At 37.3% G+C, this 22,748-nt stretch overlaps 1 protein-coding gene across 5 annotated transcripts in view; it reads right to left on the bottom strand.

Moving 5' to 3' along the window:
• PRUNE2 (prune homolog 2 with BCH domain) overlaps positions 1-22,748 on the bottom strand; it is a 136,823-nt gene that overhangs the window by 92,164 nt on the left and 21,911 nt on the right. For all 5 annotated transcript variants that reach the window (XM_027909946.1, XM_027909961.1, XM_027909968.1 and 2 more), the window contains exons 2-6: positions 11,761-11,865; positions 11,068-11,270; positions 9,642-9,805; positions 2,985-3,137; positions 488-582 (exon numbers count right to left, since the gene is read on the bottom strand). In XM_027909946.1, coding sequence (XP_027765747.1) covers positions 488-582; positions 2,985-3,137; positions 9,642-9,805; positions 11,068-11,270; positions 11,761-11,865 — 720 coding nt within the window. The remainder of the gene's footprint in view (positions 1-487; positions 583-2,984; positions 3,138-9,641; positions 9,806-11,067; positions 11,271-11,760; positions 11,866-22,748) is intronic.

Here is a 22,748-nt window from a genome sequence, read left to right as displayed (position 1 = left end):
GGCAACAGACATTTAATTTAGGCAATGTGGCAATGGACTTCATTACACTTCACTATACAGTTTTAAGATAGGCTTTTAGAAGGCATGAAGGTATATCCCTCCCTCTCAAAACTCCTAGAGTGTGTTAGAATGGCTTTATAAATTATATGCCATACTGTAAGTGAAAGGTAGGACAAAGTCCTAGTTAGTAACTACCTACTGAAGTATGACAGAAAGCTCACAACTACAATTCACCCAAAGGCTGCAATTTTCTTATGCCACTGTTTGAACACACCATGGTACAGTCTAATGGGAGGGAACATTCAGATGCATAATAACATAAGTCAGACAACAAACAGCTACTGCTTCTACCAAAGTTAATTAAATCACTGAAAATTGTGCTCATATATAATATTGAGAAAAAAACATGTTTGAAATCTTTCTTAAAGAACTGCATCCATATGCAATAGGGCAGTTTATCTACCATGTTGTTTAAGTTTCCTCTTACCTCCAGTGTCATGTACACACTGCTAATTGCTACTTTGATTTCTCCATCTGAAATCTCCTTGAGATCCTTCAGCATAACTTCCTCAATACTCACATCTGTTTGAGAAAAGACAGGAATTTCAATATATACAAATACCTACAGCTGACAGATGCATCAACATAATTAAAACATTTTTAAAAATTTTAAAAATTTAAAAACACAAATGAAAAACACAGTTTAGACCTGAATGCTGAGGCTTCTGTATTTCAGGACAATCCTATGAGAAAATTGGAACCAATATTAACATTTCCATGTGAATATTTGTAGAGAGATTTTTTTAAGGAAGGAAGAGATTTAAGGGAGAGGACACACTAACAACAAAGATGAAGAATTTAGTCTTCTGCAATGGAGTTTATACTTTTCAAGCGAGCTTTACTCCAGTTGATGATGAATGTACAGGCAGACCATTCCTATGGTCTAATATGAAATTACTAACATAAAATACTTCAGGAATGAGCAATATATTGAAAAGTACCTTAGTGGAATACTACGGTGTTTACAAAATACTCAGAAGCAAAGCATTTAAGATATTCTCTAAGCACAAAGTCATTCAACCTTTCTAACCTTTTTCACAAAGAGATAACACCAGTGCGTTTTTCTTATGTATATCAAATCATTAATGAACTGAGTAGATGTTAATGTACCATATAAACATTATCATCACAAACATTTGTGTAAAATTGGAATTGTTTTACATTGCAACTAGACATATTGATATATTTAAGCACAGTGTATTGAAAATCCAAGTGACTAAGTTTCCCTAATTGAAGATGTCTGCCTAAAATTTGTAAAGATTCTCACATGTTATATAGAGGAACATATTCATATCACAGAACAAAAAACAGAGACACAATAGCAAAATATCTATGTAAAGAACGCTGCAAGCCACGCACCCCGGTGTAGGGTGGCATTTAAAATGTCCATTGACTTTTAAAGCTTAGCAGTATAACATCCAAAATGTGTTTGCATGACTGATTTTTAAGAGGGAAAAAAATACGAACTTAAGCCTAAGAAATTACTCCTTTCATTACTGTTCCTGTACAGAGTCCAGCTGCTGCATTCAGTCTAGTGACAAGATGAACATCTACTTATCCGTCATTTAAAAAATACTTCTACATAACCTGTAGACTTTCTGATGGGCTGCAACCTACTGGTTCTGAAATAACAAATGAGTTCATGAATTCAGGCCACTGAATCATTCTTTCGGCATGAAACTGAGAACTTTGTTTTGCTGAAATGTCCTAATACTGCCTCAAATAATAGGTAGAAGAGGTAAAATATTCAGCAGAGTTTACAACCTTCAAAGGACTTTAGAAACTCAGCAGCACCCTAATAATACAAATGTCATATGAATAAATGCAGCACTAAATATGTACCTTGCAACATACAGAAAACAGAAGCTATGAAATAAAAAAAGGGCATGACAGTGCCCACCTTATAGCTAGTTTGCATTTGATATCAGGGAAAACTTCATGGGCCAAGTGCATTACAAATGTTACTGAAGCATCATCCTAGGTAACTGGAAGACCTAAGAACAGAACTCCATAAAAGCCACTTTCACTGTGTCTCTCCAATCTAGACTGCATTCAGCTAATTTCTGAACTATGATTACTTGCCTGGAAGAACTTCAGGGAACTATGTGAAGATTTACTGCCCTGAACTAATCTAGCTTGCAACTGCACTGAAAGAAAGGGCAAAGGAAGCAGCACCTCAGATTCTGTTGGTATCTACCAGCATGGGCAGCCATCTGAGGCTGATGGTGTGGATTGCTACAACTGGTCCCTGCAGTGAATAGGAAACGGTAAAAAAAGACCATGTCTGTGTGGACCCTGTGCATACCTGACATAGCTAACAAAGAAATATCTCATTAATTTAATACTCGCTCTTTGGTAACAATTTGATAGCAAATGCCAGTAAAAAGATTTAAGAGTTCTTGTAACAATTGTCTTCGGGTTATTAGAGTATCCTCTCAAAAGCCTGCTACAAAATTTGGGGTTCAAACATTCCCATTTTTCATCACTGAGTATTTTTATTTGATGCTCCTAGCAGAAGAAAAAAAAGAATTGCCATTTTCCCACTGCTTCCTTAATCTTAGTCTGGTGTCAAATTCACTTCATCTGTAGACAGCCCTTGGTAAAACTTCGAAAAAATCCACTTCCACACCATGTAGGTATTTTCAGCACGATTTCTGCATGTGGGCTGACACATTAATTAATGCTAACTTTATCAGTAAAAGCAACACAAGATTATTAATGAGTTTAGTAGTTCATCAATAGAAATCACAACTTCGTGATTCAGAATGTAAGCAACTTAATCTAAAATTAAATATAATATATTTAACTGTCACTGAAGATAGCATGCTGCAACTATTTTCACCACACACACTAAGACAACACTCTGATACAGTTATATAAATATATTTGTAACAGTTTTGAAAAACAGAAGCAAGTTGCATTACCTTGTGCATTAAACTGAGTCTCCTGGAGTACAGAGGTAATTTCCTCTCGTGGGGGAAGATCTGGAAACTTTTCCTCTAGGATTGACAGCACTTTCTCCTGCTGCTCTGTGATGCTGTCAGCTTCCAAAGACATGCACTTAAAGAGAATGCTTCCTGAAACATTGAAAGACAAAAATCAAAGCCTCCTGTAAATATCAGAGGTATGACAGAATCAAGAATGTTTACTGTATTGCTACCCAAGCCTCCTCCTTATTGGAGATTGTTTCCATTGATCTGTTCACTGAATTAGATATCAAATTCACACAAAAACATCCTTCGAACATGAAACTTCTAAAATCTGAACTGGGTGCCTTTTCAGAGCGTATGGTAGAGCTAACTGGCTGGTCCCAGTGCTGCCATGGTGTGCAGCATGCTCCTGTGCACCTACGGTTCTGCAGCATGGCCAGCAGCAAGTGGCAGGACTCCAGGGTTTATTCCTCTCTCTAAGCATTAGATCAAGTGCTGGTATACTTCGAAACAGTAAATCCACATTGCCAACCTTTCTTCTACAGACATGTCAATTAACTGCTATAATGGAAAAAAGGGAAGAAATACTTTACTGTGAGGGTGGTGAGATACTGGAATAGTTTGCCCAGAGAAGTGGTGGGTACCACATCCCTGGGAGTTTTCAAGACCAAATTGGATGGGACTCTGAGCAACCTCGTCTAGTAGAAGGTGTCCCTGCCTATTGCAGAGGAATGGAACTAGGTGATCTTCAAGGTCCCTTCCAACTCAAACCATTCTATGATTTTAATTTCATGAACGTAGCAAAGAAACACCTATTCAGTCAATCAAAATGATGCACTCAAAGTTTAAGAGAACCATCATCCAATAAATAACTTCAACTCTTACAATACAGAGGTGAGAGCAATGTCGTTTTAGACAACTATGTACTGCATTTATTCCATCCCAAATGTGAAACAGTCCTGATTGTTCAGGGTGTAAAGTCACTGTGTAAAGTCACCCTTTCATTCCCTGGAGACTGGGATCTCATTTGTTAATATACCCAAAGATAGTGTTCACTTCCAATTACTCATGGTAAATTAAGGATAATAAAATCTTACACTTCAGCACTGAAATTATTTATTACTCTGCTGTACACTGGGATTTCAAGCAAATGTATGATTTCATTGCATTGTGTTGGGTCAATGAGCAAATCAGTACAATAATATAAGACAGTTACTGTAAACCAAAGTGTTTAGTCTTTAGTACAGAGAGAAGAGAGTAAAAGAAATCCCTGGACACAGCCATCCTCAATCTCACTACATGGACTAGGATGCATTTAGTATGCATCAATTTTTCTCCTATACTGTTACCACATAAAATGCCAAAAAAAACATTTCTTCAAAATTCACAAAACACTTGCAACACAAAATAATTTTGCCATGCTAAGTAAACACCTCCTTATTAGACACATCCTGTGTGAATTACACAAAAGCTGTTTCCTGTCAGATATTAGTTTTTGGAAATTCAAATACACAAAGTTCCATTCTGTATTTCTGTCACAGATATTTTAACTGCCAATAATCTTTTAATTTGCAGCAGCTATTTCTTCACGTCAGTCCTACAATCACTTTAAGACAATGCTCCTGCTCTTTTTGATAGTATTAAATATTTTAAATAAACACAGATTGCATGAAAATCATGTATACTGACCAACACTGACATTTGTAGATTTAGGTACATAAAATATACAGCAATACACAGCAAGCAGATTTCAGATATCTACAGGTAAATAACTGATATATAGAGGACCTAGGACATCTATACCCATTAGCAAAGCCTATTTTTCGGTGCCTTTAATAGGAAGGAGGTTTCTCAATCAGCAGCCTCCAGGATAATTCATCTAAAAATATCCCTTTGTTGTTGAACTTCTTACCAGGTAACAGTGTCTGTGCTACATATATACACTTGAGACATATTGCTGTCCATAGTTTGGGAAGGGCAGCGACCAGAATGAGTTAGACACTCCATAGCACACTCCCAGTCAGCACAGAGCTGCACCTGGATAAATGGCAGCTCAGTGACCAGGCTGCATGAATTATTTTTGCAAAAGCAATCTACTTTTGCATCACCCTTTTTATCTTCCTCCAGGAGCAGAAAGGGAAATTGCTCATGCACTCACAAAGGAAATGGAGACTCCAGCAGAAAGTGCTGGATGTACAATGCATGCTCAAATCCATCATTGAATTACCTACTGGAGGCAGACTGCAGCATATCCCATACAGCCCTCCAGCAGCACTAGGATGAGTTAGGCAATCTAGCCATCTGCATAGATTCTCAGATACGCAGTGTGTAAAAACTTCTACCACAGTTGTGTGTGCTCCAGGGAACAGAGTATTTGGGTAAGACCAAGAAGATAAAATTCTTAATACAAACATACAGGCAAATGCAGTAGAATAAGAGATGTGAGTTGTATATCCAACCAAGCTCAACTTTTTGGAAGTCAGCATGACTTCATTCATCATAGGCAGAGGGCTGAGGGAGTTTTTTAAAAGACTGTTTTTCTCACTTGTCACAGCAATACTGTAGTGTTTGCAATTGCTAACTTCTCTACTAGGATGAAATCAAGAAAAGGATCCTTCTTAAATTACTAGGGTGTCTGCAAGCCCTAAAATGAACTTTTACTCATCCTTTAATACTATGATCATTCTTTAATACTGTGCTCATCACCAGGAAAGAAAGGCACACCTCTTCTCTCCCAGGCATCCTCAGCATTCCTGTGAGGGCTAGTAGTAGGTGCTTTAGAAAACCAGTTTACTTGAGGTACTTTTGACCAAGGGTCAGTAGTCCATTTAGTCATGTGCTGTCTTATAAGTAACTGCTGTAAAAGCAATACACAGTCTCAGAAATCTCCTGCAGATTTTACTGAGTGCATGTGCAACTCCCTCAGGGTTTCTGAAAGCATAATGGAGGCTCCTGTTTGCTGACAAGCACAGAAAAATATATAATAGGCAATACAAGATTCAATATTATTTCTTGTGTACATCACACCACTCTACATATGTTTTTTTCCAAAGAAGAGGTCACTAGAAAATAGGTTAAAGCTCTTAAAAAAATGTGCTTTTTATTCTTTTTCACAAAGTGGTTTGGAAGTGAAGCACTAGTTTTGCCAAAAGCAATTGCTGTGCATTAATATTAAACATGATCTAATGAAAGCAGAAGTCGTTTTGGGAAAACATTAAGAACAGCACAAGCATCTCCTGAATTATAAGTTTATGGCTGAGAGAAATAGTACAATGAAAATATAGGCATTTCTCCTGTAAAGGAAAAATAAAGGACAGGGAAAAGGGGAAAACCAACAGTCCCTCATGGAAAGTAAACTTCAACACTGCACTCCCTCAAAGCCCCCACAAACCCAAACTGTAAACAGATCTAAGCAAGCAATCTTCATTGTAATTAACAGGAAAAGCCATGAAGCTGGAATAAAATGTAATTTGGGGGAAGAGAGTAGGAGCACTGTCTCCAAGAAAAGTGCTTCCACATTAAAAAAAAAACAACAAAAAAAAAGGGTATCTGTCCAAGTAAATGCAGTGCTTGGTGCAGTTAAAAATTATCCTTTCTTTCTGGCATATATACTGAGGATTCATCAATCTGGAAAGATGTGAATCATCTGATCAATGTACAACATAGAAAAAAAAATACTGGCAGAGTCCTTAAAAGGACATTTCTTAACATTTGTCTGGGTGGCTAGAATAACAAACTAATCTTCCCTTCAGTCAGACTGCCCCAACAGGGCATGAAAAGACCTCAACTATGTAGCTCATAACCAGCAAAAGCAGATACACAGATTGCCGATGCTCTTGCTGTAAATGTCTGTATTTACATGTTGCAGTTTGCACCTCGTGGCATACTTTAAGGCCTTATACAAATAAACATAAGGAGGTATTTTTGAGAGTGCACTGACCCAAGCTACCTGACAGTGAGTGCTTGGAATCACATCTTTGCCAGCTGGCTGCAGCAGAGAATGTAATGATTCAGCAGTTTAATGGATCTGAGTTTGGCAACAGTCCCCTTCTAAACATCTCTGGGGAAATAAAATAATACAGGTCCAAGACTCTCGTAGGTTCCACAATTGTTTGCTTCTGGCAGAAATCCAAGAACAGCACAAGCTCTAACTATGGCTGTCCAACACTGACTCTCTAAGTAGACTCTATTCAAAGCCCAAAAGTAGAATTAACTTATATCATGTCTGATGGGGAGACAAAGATATCAGAAAAGCACTCATCTGAAAAAAAAAAAAAAAAAAACCCTTAAACATTAAAATACCTGAATCAATAACGTTCAGTTCCACATGCAAAGTCTTTTCTCTTGAACTTTTTTTTTTTTTTTCAAACACAGACAAGCAGATGAACCTTGTTCAAAGTTGAAATGTGGTAGGTTATAAACATCTGCTCTTGTTATTAAAATTTATAAATTGCCAACAGACTTTAAGAAAAAAGAAGTTTTGAAAAGAGGCAATAAATGAAGCTGTCATGGTCACTACACAATAATTTTAAAATTTTAGATACCTCTATTGTCTTACTCCCTGGAAAGCCAGAAAATGAAAGAGGACTTCCGAGCTCAGAGACTCAGATGTTAGCATCTTTCAGTTGTTTTACAAAAATAAAATCCTAATCCTTAGCACTCTGACTTCTACTTTGGCCTTCTCTTCTGCACTTTGCCCAAAATTTAGACGTACTAAATATAAACGGATTTACATTGGAAGTAACACAATGAAGTGTGAAAAACACAGTAGAGCCTTTTCAGTGCCTCTATGCCTCTGAAGTGCCCCCAGAGAGAGCATCCTGTGAGCCTCTACATACTAATTTATCAGTGAGAATGAAACAGCCACCCCTCCTTCCAAACCATGGTATTTGGTCCCTTTATTTCCTGGGCTTACAGGTAAAATGAATTTCAGAAGCTATATGTTATGATAAAAGGCCATAATATACACAGAGAAAGACAAAAGCTAGACCTCATAGGCTGTATTTGATCTTTTATTTTGAGACTGCTTGTAATTTGATCTGCCATCTACATACATTTAGGTCTATGATTTATAGTTTTTTACAAATCTTACCAAAAACCAGTAATGGGGTTCACTGGCTTTTCTGAATTTGGCATGGAAGATTCTTAAGCACCAAAAACTTCTTCTATTTTAAGAGACTCACAATAGCACTTGCTGCATTGCTGGGAGAAGTAGAAAAGCACCAATCGCAAGTGCAGCTGTGTTGTGTTCTCTAGGCTTTGCCAGTCACTTCTCATACTAAGCAAAAGAAGCTGTGAAGGGACTTCTGTATCCAGTAAGTTCCCCAAACACAATAATGGAAATGTAGTTCCTAATTGTTAAAAGAAAAATTAGCTACTCTCTCCTCCAAACCTGAAGTGCTATCTCTAACACAAACACTAATAAAAGCACTTCATTTTAATTTGGATAAGAGTAGAGATAGAAAACGTGGACACTTACATCCACTTCTACTTGAACATGTTCTTGAACATTATTCACAGCACTCCATCCTGACTCATTCAAACAACCAACAATCCTGAGATTCCCCAAAAGCCTTTTTTTTTTTTTTGGTTCTGCCTCCAAAATCATTTATGTTTGGTCCTTTCTCTAGATTCCTGCAGGCTACTCACAGAAATTTGGAGATTACAAAAATATTTCATGGTGGGTTTAACTGAAGTTTGTGAGCATCAAAAGATACTATAAGAGTAGGCTAAATACTTTGTTACTGTTAATGCTTATTCTACAGAGTATTAAAAAATTAAATTAACTTTTGTAATTTCTCACAATATGCTCATTACATTATTCATCAAAGTGATGACTACAATGACAAGCCAAGATTCCGGTAGCTTCTGAAATCTAAGTGTACACAAGTTCTCATAATCCTCATTAAACATGCCCATAGTAATTTCTTAGAAGGACATTTAACAGTTGCACATCAATTAAAACCTAAAACTACAAAATTTATTAAACACTATTAAAATTCAGTAAATAACTTAAAAGCATTGATCAGTTCTTTTTAACCCCGGTTTTATTTTCAACTGAAGAGTTTGGATGCAGCAAACAAACGAAAAAAATTAATAAAAACAATGAACTATGAAGACAGAGCAAAAAATACTTATGCCCACCCCCCCTTTGTACTCTACCATAACAGGCATACAACAAAAGGGAAAGGGAGAGCACAACAAAGATTTGGTAACAGTGTTTTTAAGCAGTAGAAGTTTTGCATCATACCATTAAAACATTATTCCATAAAAAAGTACTACCATCGGGAGGGAGAAGCTTTAGCATGTAAATATTAGATTCCAATCAGTATTGTTGTCCACAATGCCCCTGGAATCAACGAACTGCATAGCTTTTCCAGCTACCCAGCTGGTGTGTCGACAGCTCCATTTAATATTCTTGTCTAGTGATACAGCAAAGACCTCTCATGCCTATTTTTAAATGCACATTTTTAATATTCAATATAATGTTACTCTTTAACAAACTCTTTACTCCCTGCTTCTTTTATGAAGCTTCCCGTGGTCTTTAAAGGGATTGTTAACCAAAGAATGGATCACAGTCTTTCTGCATGAGCAGATTCAGAAACACTCCATTAAACCTTTCAGTATTTAATATAAAGAGTAATCTCTCACCTCTGAGGAGATAAGCCAGTTGCTGAGTGATTAACTCTGGTGCGTTTTGAAGAATCTCTTTTATGACTAAAGAGGAAGAACATGCTTGTAACTCCAGGCTCCTGTCACACTGCTCATCTGGATTGATGACTTTGACAACAGCTGATTCCAAACTTTTATCATCACTATCAAACAAATTTAAAAGTTATATATATATATATATATTTATCTTTCTAGCTGTTTAGACAACCCAGTAAAAAATGTGAAACACTTTTTTTTAAAATTCTGGACTACAACACTATTCCTATTGCTAATTGAAGTCTGCTATAAAGCCAAAGAATGTCACAATGCACAGTTCTTTTATTGCTTGATACATCACTAAGACTTAAATGTTTACATTTCCTTCATCAAAATCCATAAAAACTAATGATTTGAAAAAAAATATTTCTACATGTGCTGAAAATACATAGAGGAGATTTTGCATTTTCCCCACTGAATATTTTGAAAACCTACAAAATTACCTACAGGGTTTTTTTGCATTTAGATACTTTACATTTCTGTTTACAGTAGCAGTAACAAAGCCAAACTAAGTTTAATAATAAAATGCTAATCATAATTCTTTAGAAAATAGATGCACGGAAAGGAATAGTAATAAACAAAAAGCAAATATTACAGATACTTTTACTGTGAGAAGTGAATGACGCACTGAACTGACGGTTGTTAAAGAATCAACGGCTGTAAGATTTACATTATTCCTCTCTTCAGATTTCCCCTACTTTTATTCTAATCCACAAACCTCTCAGAATAGGATGGGGCTATATCACAACGGGATGTTACTTATCTTCAATGAAGTTCTAAACCGAGTCGGAAGTAAAAAGAATTCTTTACTCTGGGCAAGACAGGCAGACCATTTTATAAAAGATTCATTATGGACTTGTAAATAGTCCCTCCTAAGAACAGATCTTTGGACTATGGTCCACAGATCAACTCTGAGCCTCTGTCACTGATGACATTTTGAAAAAAGGACTGCAATAATCCATCAGCCATCTTAAAAGCACATATGGAAGTGTCTGGGCATCTCCAAATCAATAGAAGAGTCTTAAAGGCAAACTAAGAAGCAGTAAAAAAACTCTGATCTCTTATTTAATGGTCACATGAAACTTCCAGATTATTTAATCTAAATTAAAATATCTAATCTAAGCCATGTGAAAATACAAGGTTCTTAAAAATGGAAGTTGCATTAGAAGTGATGGAAATACAGCTACTCAGCTTCTCACATTCACTGAATGTAAGGAGAGACAAAATATATCTTAACTTCTATAGCATGTCAATATTAGTAGCAGAATATCAATATTATAGCAATATAAATATTAATGTTGAAAAAAATGTAATTTTTAAAACAGCTCAAACTCACATAAGCCATCTTATTGTACATAAATTGCAATACCTTGTCAGTATGTTGCTGTTTACAAGTGTTAAGGACAACTTCCCTTCAGCATTCAGCTGGTGCAAATTGATTTCATCTCGGAAGATATGGAACGACTCCGGGATATTCAGCTCTTCCAGTATAAACTGTGTCTCAGTGAAATAGCTAAAGTCTCTTCTTGGTATGTTCAGTACAGGTAAGCAAAGAACGTCTGGAGGACTGACCTGTAACACAGGTGTGCATTTGTCAAAATTGCATACAGTAAGACTCATTTTTTAACAGGAAGATATTTCAACTGAGCCACCTATTACAAACAGCCTGGATTTTCTGTTTGTGTTTTTCTTCACCTCTTTACTTAATTTAAATTTAAAAAGAAATTGTCTTTTGTTTTGTTTTGTTTGTTTGTTTGTTCATCTGCTTCTGTTTGCCTCCTACAGAGTAAGTGGGAAAGCCAGAAGACAGAAAATTTAAAGAATGAAGTACGGGCCAAATACCACTTTTTTTGCTGCTATTCAATAAGCCACCTAATACTCACTTCTTTGTATGGAAAAAAATGTAGATTACTTATATTTTAAAAACTCACCTCTAATAATAACAAAATCATTGTTCAGGAAAAAATGTTTCTACAATAAGTTTTAACTGACTTAACAATAAGATATCTGTAACAACCTGGAACAAGTGAATTAAGAGCACTCAGTCCAATTTTTCCATTACCTTGTCCAGAAAGTAGGCATAGGCCAGGGTAGAAATCAGTGAATCCAAATCACAGGGTTTATTCCCAAGAACAACATGGACTTTTTCCAGGTGTTTGCTGCTTTTCTGTAACACATTACGAGACAATTGCAATGAATGACAATGATGAAAAAATAAACAAAGCCAAATCGCTGAGACATTCAAAACACAAGTTAAGTATCAGGTGTTCTCAGTTGTAGCACTTTTCAGCATGGGGTGAAGGAATAGACTTACTGTAGGATCAGAAACTCCTTGCTTTCACAGCTCCCAAGAAAGCCAAGAACTCTTAAGTTTCATAAGAGACCACACTTTAGAACCCAAATGAGGTCTGACATGACAGAAGTCCCTTTCACAGCAAAGTAACAGATAAACAGCAGCTTCACATACATGTGGAAAAAGCTTTTCAAAACACCTCACAAATCTAGTAAGAAAAGAAGTCCCAAAGAACGTGGAAATACACATAGCAAAACACATACAATATTTTCTTTACTCAGCTGAAATCAGTAAATAGACAAAGCAACTGGCTTTCACCCTGAATCTTCAGAAGCTGAACACAGATGAAGTACCAAGGGTCCTAAGCTGTTCTCATAAGCAAAGGGAACTGAGTCTGCTCTGCATTTAACAAAATCAGGAGCCTTCCAAACAACAGGAAAAGAAAAGAGAGACCTACTGTGTGAAAGCAAAATATTTAAGGGAAGTTTCTACCTTTTCATAATTGCACACACAAAATATCAGGTGACAGTGTTCTCTTGTGTACACCATTAATGTCAAGCTAGCTCCATGGAAACATTACAGTTTATTTTCTTTCAATGAGCTATGTTTCTTAATTGGAGAAACAAATCTGACTAGTGCTAAGGGAGATGTTTCAGAACCAAATACATGCCATTAAATATTTTTGTTGTTGTCATTTACAGGCTGATGTACTTCTTGCTAACTTTAATTAGGATTCTGGATAGCAAATAAAATTTCAATCTTCAAACAGAAACATTTAATTGTTTTATTTTCCTCAATACTTATAAATGTGTAATTTTTTTTAACTAACCTTTTTTCTCTGTGTCTAGCCTTAGCTCTACCTGGATGTAAGGAATCAATTTAGTTCTCTTTCCCTTAACGGAAAGCAGCCATCAAAAAACACCTTTCGGTAATAATACCTGGACATATTTTCTCCATTCCCTATGTACTGGGAAAGACAGAGCTTTCTGAAGAATACAATGACTGGAACAGACACACTCATTTATGCTCTAAGTCTTCACCAGCAACAAACTGTCTCCATTTTCCTCTTTTCAATATAATTTTTGTAATATATTCTTCTGCAGCATACATTTCTGATTGACTTGCCACCCTAAAGAATGAAAAAAAAAGTTCATGAGTTCATCCTTTTTTTAGAATTTTTTTAGTGAATAGAAGTCTTACTCTTCAGGTTCATCTTAACTGCATGGTAAATAAGTCAGTCCTAAAAAAGAAGGAACCTGAATGAACTGACAAACTGATTATTAAATCTACAAAGTGACCCACCTCTAGGAATCCAGTGCAAACAACAATTCTAAAAACTTTCAAAATTTTGCTGTTCTATCTCTACATATTCTGTATGCCTATATCTATAAAATTAATTGCCACCCATTTGCCAGATTCCACAAAATGGTATCCCATGTTTAACTAGCAACAGTCATATGTGTTTGCGATGAACACCAGACCTATTCATGTCATCAGGTACATAAGTATTTTCTCTTGATAAATTAGGACATTTTTAAATCTGCACATTTCTTTTTACAACTCACATATTAGCTGTAGTCTTATTACACAATTATATTGCAGTCATATAATCTGTAGAAAATCATGGAGGAGAACTACCAAAGATGGAAAATTGTCTTTGTATTAAAAGCCATTTAAAAGAAAAAGAACAATTCACATTCCCAAAAAAAGAACCAAAACCCCAAACAAATAACCCAGTATCTTTTTCTCATTTGTATCTACCAGTATGCCTCCCACTTTTTATTTCCTCTTCAGGACTGGGGACAGAATAATTACACAAATACTAAAGAATTCTAAGCCTGAAAGTTTCTCACTCCTACAGTTAAATTTGAAGAAATAAGAAAAGCATGACAATAAGGAGCAGACTACAAAAAATATATAGTGGAGCATGAAAGGTCTGGAGACCATCTCTTTGTAATCCAAAGAGGTTAACTAGCCATCCGAGGACTGATTTTTTTACTCTTGTACACCAGAATTTCATCAAAACATATGAACCAGGACTGTGGAAGGACAGGTTATCTCCTTGGACTATTCTCAAGAGCTTAAGAGGAACTTTGAGATGGAACTTACTAAACTGAGATTTTAGTATGACAGAGTAACAGTGAGAGGGTGTATTTCTTGGTCAGGTTTTTAATTTACTATCACTCCAAGCAACTGTTTTGTTCTTCCAGAATATTTTAGCCCAAGACAAATATGCAGTCGAGGTAACTCATTAGCTACTGTGGAAGTAAAGGAAATTAAAAATAAATTTCTGAAGGCTTTCAGTGGTTTCTGTTATACACTGCCTTTCTCTGGTCACTCCTGAGAGAATATATTTTTGTTTCATTCAATTGGTTATTTTAATACTGTACCTCTCCCTGAGTGAGAATCCACACATTTGCACAGAATTACTCTGTTTCAGTCACTAATCTCTCATTTGTGACTTTTTGCACAGTGATTTTGCTATGGGGTTTTTCTAATAAAATATGACAGCTATTCTACTAATGTTAAAATACAAAGTCAGCCTGTAGACTTAGCAAGAAATTCACATTTCTATTTCACAGATTTTAAGACCAAAACTGGCCAGAACAAACAGCAAAGACAATGACTAAATAGGTACTTGCTAACCCTGACACAGCTCAGTACATTAATACTGAATTATCTTATTCCCTAGTGATAACCACTAAAACAACTCAGTGACCCAAAACCTGCACTTGAATAACCAATTCATATGGACAATATTTTCTATTTCAAGTATCTTTCTTATCTGAACTGTGGTTTTATGTGTTGCCAGAATCACTGACAATATATTTCAATATATTTATATTTTAATAGATTACTCAAGATAGCATCTTTCTCATCCTATTTTAACACAGGAAACCTTTTTGTACCAACAACACAGATACTTCATCAAAAGTTGAGTGATGACAAGAGTTATTAATATATATATACTTCTCTACAAGAGTGCACGGGTTAAATACTGTTTTATCCTGTGCTGGACAGACAATCTGAGATCTGTGCATCCAGTAAAAGATAACTCTGCCAAATGGCAGAATGTTGCTACAAACATTCATCTTAGCATAAATGGGTCCTGTTTATCAATTCCATTCTAGGCCTATGAAAGCAACATTTTTAACCCTCAATCTGATTTGCTGCGCCTTAGAAGTTGCAGAAGTCAGTACCTTCAGCATGACATCACTTCCTCAGATAACCATTAATGGTAAAAACTATTCATGGGTAAAAATAATGAAACAATGAAATACTCTTTCAGGAACCACCAGGTCTTGTTGTCTGTAATGACAATGTGGCTTACTACAACCTTTAAAGTAATCAAAAGCTAGCAAAAAGGAGAGCACTGATAGACATGGATTTATTTTATGAGGAATAACTGAACAAATTGTTACAAAACTATTTACATATTGATTAAAATTATATTTTAACACCGATGGAGCGCTCAGAACCTTTGTTTTCATCTTTCAAGGCTTATATTGAACTTATCCTTAATAATATACACAGAACACTGCATAAATTAAGTGTTCCTTGCTACATGCTCCCTTTTTTTGTATATTTTTTATGTATTTGGAACCCTCAATTCCCACCTTAGATAAAGGTTTTCAAAGAGGATATAATGGCACTCTAACTCAGGTAACTCCTTCAGCTCTGACACACTCATATGGGAAGTCTCCTCTGTTAATCTGGTACCACCTCTTCTGAGGTTGGGGAAATGGTCTCCTCAGATTCTATGGCTGCTCATGGTTCAAGAACCAACAGGAATCCAGGAAGAGCTACGGTCTGTTGTTGTGACTTGATTTCTTACCTATTTTTTCTATAAGATCAAGGCCCAAGGTAAGCCTTCCACTGACAGTCCTCACATGATGTTTTAAAAATCTTAGAATCACAGAATGGTTTGGGTTTGAAGGGACCTTCAAGATCATCTAGCTTCAACACCCCAGCCATGGGTAGGGGCACCTTACACTAGATCAGGTTACTTCCAGCCCCATCCAGCCTGGCCTTGTACACTTTCAGGGACAGGACATCCACAGCTTCTCTGGGCAACCTGTTCTATTGCCTCACCACCCCCACAGTAAAGAATTTCTTCCTAATATCTAATGTAAACCTGCCCTTTTTCAGTTAAGGACCATGCCCCCCTGTCCTGTCACTACATGGTTTTGTCAAAAGCCCCTTTCCGGCTTTCTTGTAGGCCCCCTTTACGTACTGGAAGGCTGCTCTAAGGTCTTCCTTGAAGCCTTCTCTTCTTCGTCCTGAACATCCCCAGCTCTCTCAGCCTCTTTTCATAGGACAGGTGTTTCATCCCTGTGATCAACTTAATGGCTCTTCTTTGGACTCACTCCAACAGGTCCACATCCTTCTTATGTTGGGGACCCCAGAGCTCCAGTGGAGTGTCACCAGAGCCAAGCAGAGGGGCAGAATCACATCTCTCGACCTGCTGGCCATGCTGATTTTGATGCAGTCCAGGATGTAGTTCGCTTTCTGGGCTGCAAGCACACATTGCTGAGTCATATTGAGCTTTTTGTCCACAAACACTCTTAAGTCTTTTTCCTCAGGGCTGCTCACAATCCCTTCTCCACCCAGTCTGTATTTGTGTTTGGGATTGCCACAGCCCAGGTGCAGGAACTTGCACTTGGCCTTATTGAACTTCATGAGGTTCACACAGGACCACCTCTCAAGCCATGGTACCTCTCATGGTACCTCTGTGGCAGTGACAGTTATCAGTGCTTATATTTTTTTTCTACCCTTCCTGCTCTTCTATTCACCGAGCAGAATTTTCTTCTCTTCTCCTTCCCCTCCTGCAGATCCAGTATGGGATTTCACTGACATTTCCTCTCCCCTTATGTAGCTCCCTGAATGGCCTTTTTGTAGTACTACTAGTCAGTAATAATAACCTCCTAAATACTCTCCATATATACTTTCCATAAATACAATTCTGGAGCATGCCCTCCGAGGGTCAACCAAGTTTACTGCTTATCTTGTAAGTCTGAGGCTGTTCCTTTATCACCATCTCATATAGAACTAGTTTGCGCAGTCTACTGCTTGCTAATCAGCCAGTTTTTAGAAAAGCAGGCACATGGATGTGAGGCTTCCTCTTACAGGTCTTTCCAAGCAAAGACCCCAGGAGAGAAGTCCGCCATCCAGAAGACAGAGCTTAAGATCCATAAACTCTGTGAGGTTTAGCTGCAATAGGACCAAAGTGTGATTAATTCCTACAGCTATCACAACTAAACCTAAGAGGAATCATGGACTCTCAATACCTCTAAGAATCAAAAAAATGTAAGAGGTTAATGATGAAACTAGAACTCATAAATTAAACTACATAAGAGACCAGTGACCTCTTAGTGCTGACGCATTTTTGTTTAGCTAGATTAAAGGTAAATTGTAAAACCCAAACTCTGGATGCCTGGGATAAAATAAATTAAAGAAATTATGTGTCATTTTCAGGTGACATCAGCCAGTATAATTCAATTTAGATCAGACCTACACAGATTAACATTCACTTATTGTGCTCAGAAAAGAGATTTATAAACATTTAGCTACTTCTGGAATCTAGTAAGAGATCTGATTCTCAAATATTTACTACAGAGAAATTCTCATATCTGCTCAGTTTTACTGTCTATGAACACATAAAAGCCTTAGTATAGCACAACTACATCTTTATGCAACTGCAGTAAAGATGCCATTTAATTACAAAGATTTTGACTAGGGCATTACCACAGTGACTGATCAAACTACAATATTTCAGTAAAAAAATTACATTGTTTCTATTTTTTTCTTCCGTTAATACAGAATCTGAAATCATCTTGCAAAATAATAAATAATGAAGATTCAAAATCACAGAATCACAGAATATGCTTAGTTTGAAGGGATCATCGAGTCCAACACTTAGATCTGTACAGGACCATCCCCAAGAGTCACACCATGTGCCTGAGAGTATCATCCAAATGGTTCTTGACCTTTGTCAGGCTTGGTGCTGTGACCACTTCCCTGGGGAGCCTGTTCCAGGGCCCAACCCACCCTCTATGTGAAGAACATTTTTCTAATATTCAACCTAAACCTCCATTGATACAACTTCAGGTCATTCCCTCAAGTCCTGTCACTGGCCAGCACAGATAAGAGATCAGCGCCTGCCCCTCCTCTGCTCCTCATGAGGAAGTTGTAACTGCAATGAGGTCTCCCCTCAGTCTCCTCTTCTCCAGGCTGAACAGACCAAGTGACCTCAGCCGCTCCTCATACGGCTTCCCCTCAAGATCCTTCACCACCTTTGTTTTCCTCCTTCAGATGGTCTCTAAGAGTTTAATATCTTTCTTATATTGGGGTGACCAAAACTGCACACAGTATTCAAGGTGAGGCCACTCCAATGCAGAGCAGAGCAGGACAATCCCCTCCCTCGACCAGCTGGCAATGCTTCACCTGATGCCCCCCAGGACACAGTTGGTCCTCCTGGCTGCCAGGGCACTGCTGACCAGGACCCCTAGGTCCCTTTTTGTGGCACTGCTTTCCAGCGTCTCACTCCCAAGCCTGTATAAACACCCAGGATTGCCCCATTCCATGCCTTGTAAGGTAAATTCCATCTGGTTGGTGATTGCCAAGTCCTCTAATTTGTCAAGGTCTCTCTGCAGGGCCTCCCTGCCTTTTAGGGAGTCAACAGCTCCTCCCAGTTTTGTCATCTGCAAACTTTCTCAGCGTCCCTTCCAGTCCTGCATGTAAGTCATTTATGAAGCTGTCAAAGCACGCAGGGCCCAAGATGGAGCCCTGTGAAACCCCACTAGCGACAGGTCATCAGTCTGATGTTACCTCATTCACGGTTACCCTCTGTGCTCGACCTGTGACCCAAGTGCTCACCCACCACACGATATATTAACCCAGCTGTGTGCTGGGCATTTTGTCCAGAAGGAACCTGGGAGAGACAGTATCAAAATGAAATCCAAAAAGATTACATAAACTGGATTCCCTTGATCAACTAGGTCATAATCCTTGCCATAGAAGGAAATCAGGTTTGATGAGCAGGACTTTCCTGTCATGAAGCCATGCTGGCTGTGACCAGTGACTGTGTTGTCTTCCAGGTATTTTTCAGTATCTTCCAGAATAATCTTCTCCATAACTCTACCAGGCACTGAAGTGAGACTGACAGGCCTGTAGTTTCCAGGGTCCTCCTTCTTGGCATTCTTGAAAATAATCATCTTCAACAATTTGCCATTTCCAGTCAGCTGGGACCTCTCCAGATTCCCCAAACTCCTTCTAGCATAAACAGGAACACCTACAGAATGCTCACTGTCTCAAGGCAAAAAAGTTATCCTCTTCCCTGTCCTTCAGACACATTCGCTCCACAAACTAACATACCACAAATGCACACACACCAGCCACACACAGCCTTCCTTTCTGAGCCACCACATGCTTTTTGCCTCTAATTTCACTAGTTATTCTGTCCTTAAACTGCAATGAAATCACTGTGTTTTAGTGCATGGGATGGGACAGTACTTGTCAAGCATAGCAATTCTTTCAAGGAGGGAGCAATATGGCTCAACAGAAGCCTATTAAAAAGAAGTTACAGACTCACATAATAATACAGTGTCAGATACAACACTGAAAGCTTTTCCAGCCTTGTGGCTGAAGCACTAATAAGGCAGTATAAGCTGCACAGACATACTTAGCTTTTCTGCAGGTGCACGAGGGAAAAGCCTATGATTCGGATAAAGGTCAGGATAGTAAAAAATTTGTGTTGCAATATTTAAAGTCATTTACTCACATGAGAGATGATTTTTGTACCTACGCAGTAGGTCTGGAATTCTATCTCCAAACTGGAGACGCAATTTAATGAGTAGTCTTTTTGGAGCACATCTTGCATTTGTCTTGCCTACTACATTTGCAGTATTATACTACCACTGGCCTGGGGGCTTTTAAGATGATTATCTTTCTCTGTTGTCAAAGAAATGGCTTTATGCCAAGACAAAGTTAATTTGTCAAGAAAAGTTCAAGTTAGTTAAATATTTCAGAAGTCTTTTCAAAAGAAGTTTATACTGGCCTGGAAAATAAAAAAGGACGGTCTCTTATCCTGATAAGTCTTTGTTTTCTCCAATTTTTGAGAACAGACAAAAAACTATTACATTTCTTTGCCCCTGCAGTATCCCATTTATCATGTACAGTATATAATATATAGCAATTTACAGTACTAGTTGTAAAATACCTGGTTACATAAGGATTATTCCCTAAGGAACACATTTTAGAGGCAGAAAAAATCAAGTGTGGCATATTTTAATAATTAGCTGTTGAATATATATTGTATAATATTGCTTTACTTACAAAAAAGATCAAAAAAAGTGGAAGAATCAAGAACTCAATACCATTCTCAGAAATGGCTGGATAGGCATAAATATCATAAATGTCACCTGATACTTTGCTTTAAATAAGATATGATGACAAAAGACCATGGCTAGTCTATAACAAAGATAAGGAAAAGACCTTCTCATCTTAGTCATAAATACATTACCTGGGCCCTAACTGATACACATTATTTACCCAGTCTTATTTGCACTCCCCTCTGTACTTCCCACAGGTTGAACATAGCCTTATGGTTATGTCTGTCTTCTGAAATTAATACTTTAAAAGCTATTTTTAAGAGTCAAGTGCTTGATAAAAAGAGTTTTATTTAAAAATGTCACTTCCCAATTTCAGAGTATTCCACAGAAATACTGTTCATTCAAAATTAATGATGGAAATGAGGCAGATTAACCATCTAGCATGCCAGACAGGCCAGGAAGTCCTATCTCTAGATTGTTCCTGGAATTTTCACAGGACAGGAACTCTGTTTTCCAGGCATTTATAATCAAGATTTGGCACAGTCAACTACTGCTGATGAGAATTCAGTTCAATATTTCTGCACTACCAATAGGCCCTGATTTGGCATTCTGCAGACAGATAAACTTAACACTGTTTATCTACAAACATCTACTCTCTTTTCACTTTTAATTAATATTACAGCCTATAACTACATGTAACTCTGTCTGGCTTGAAATTCATTCTCTCTAACTTACCACATACATTTATTCACACTGCAAAAAACACAGAAATGAACAATGATTTCTACATAGAGTTTTCATTTGAAAAAGAATAGTTGGAGTAATCAAAAAAATGCATAAATTCCATTTAAATATAAAAAGAAGCACCACAGAATTCGAAACATAAATCAAAATCTTGCTGGCTTCTTTTAAAATTAGATTTATTCCATCAGTTAGACTGGCATTGATTTTTCATCACGTTTTATAAGCTTTCCATGTTCACGTTCTCTTGCTTCTCCAAATTTTTGCCTTTAGGATCAACATTTCAGACACCACTTCTACTCAGTCACAGGGTGTATGTATACAGACTACCTGATATTATGTGGTTTTCAAACTGAATCGTACATGGGGTACACATACATGCCCACAGTCACACACATTTCGGAAGCTTGACTTTGTCTCCATGTGTTTTGATTCCAACTTTGCTATTAAACTATGGTAAAAAAATGCACTAAGTCAGACAGACATTAAATATGCTTTTTCTTAGAGAATTACAGAAACATAAGTTTTTATGATACAACATTAACAAAGTGATAAAAGGAAAGGCTTATTTTAATGACCTTAAGCTCAGTAAAGATACCACATTACTCTTCCTGCCAAGATAAAACAGGATACACTCTGCTGTTGCTGAAAGAGGAAAATGTTCCCAGCAGAATGATTATTTAAGCTTGACTCAGCAGTACTTCAACAGCCTGTCAATAGGATTCTCTATCAGAGAAGTTACTAAAGTAAAAATCAAAGTTCCCCTCTTCCTTTTATGCTGCATTAACTCATTTGTTGTTCAAATTAATGCATTCTGTGGAGAATTAGTGCTCTCACGTACTGAGTATGAGCACTCCAGCATATAGAAATTCAACTCTGCAAAAGAACACGTTATATTCCTGCTCCAGGTTTCCTTTAGTGCCTAAAGCTAGCCCCATCTTCGAATTTGCAGTTCAAGCTACATTACTTCTCTTCCAGAGATGAGACCAAGATACCTCTCTAGGTTACAGGACTTGATAATATTAATCTCTTTTAGGAATTGCTTGGCTTACTGTAGGATCAAAGTGTTGTTTGACATATTACAAACAAATGACTTAAAAGTAAGGAGCGTATTTACCTGAGGAGCAGAGTGATCCCATCGTATTAATTGTATCAGTTCTGTGTTATGTGGAGGTGACTGGCAGCAATAAACCTCTACATCACACTGCAGAGCTGAATGAATTATAGAGAGCAAAGAGAGAGGGTACTGGAGAAAAAAAGGTGTGTTTGTTTTGATGAAGATAAGGGAATGCAACTCAAATAATGCAGTTAATTTACCTGCCTCTCACAGACTTAACATCTGACCTTGTGGTGTTTGAGAAGTTTAGCTTCTTCTTTAAAATGAAGGAAGCAACTTAGCAAATGAGAATAAGAGTCAGGAGGCACTTGAACACTGCATTGTACAGGAGTTTTTGTGCTTGAGCTTCATGTTTCCTATGTCAATGTAACCCTTGGTTACATTACAGTAAGAATTTCTACATTACAGTAGAAATACCATGAATAAGCAAGAAAATCATAGCTGGAGGAGATGATCAGGAGGCCAATGCCTCTTCCACTTTTGCCTTTCTTGTTCAACAGTTTTTATCATACTATAATTCTAAAATGGCTTACTCTCTGATAATGGTAATGGCCAGTCTCTTCGCGAAC

The sequence above is a fragment of the Empidonax traillii genome, unplaced genomic scaffold (genome assembly GCF_003031625.1).
Source record: "Empidonax traillii isolate 1590-97213 ecotype Southwest subspecies unplaced genomic scaffold, ASM303162v1 scaffold28:size2823434, whole genome shotgun sequence".
Taxonomy (NCBI): Eukaryota; Metazoa; Chordata; class Aves; order Passeriformes; family Tyrannidae; genus Empidonax; species Empidonax traillii.
The sequence above is the reverse complement of the archived record's forward strand: the minus strand, read 5'-3'. Positions and strand labels throughout refer to the sequence as shown.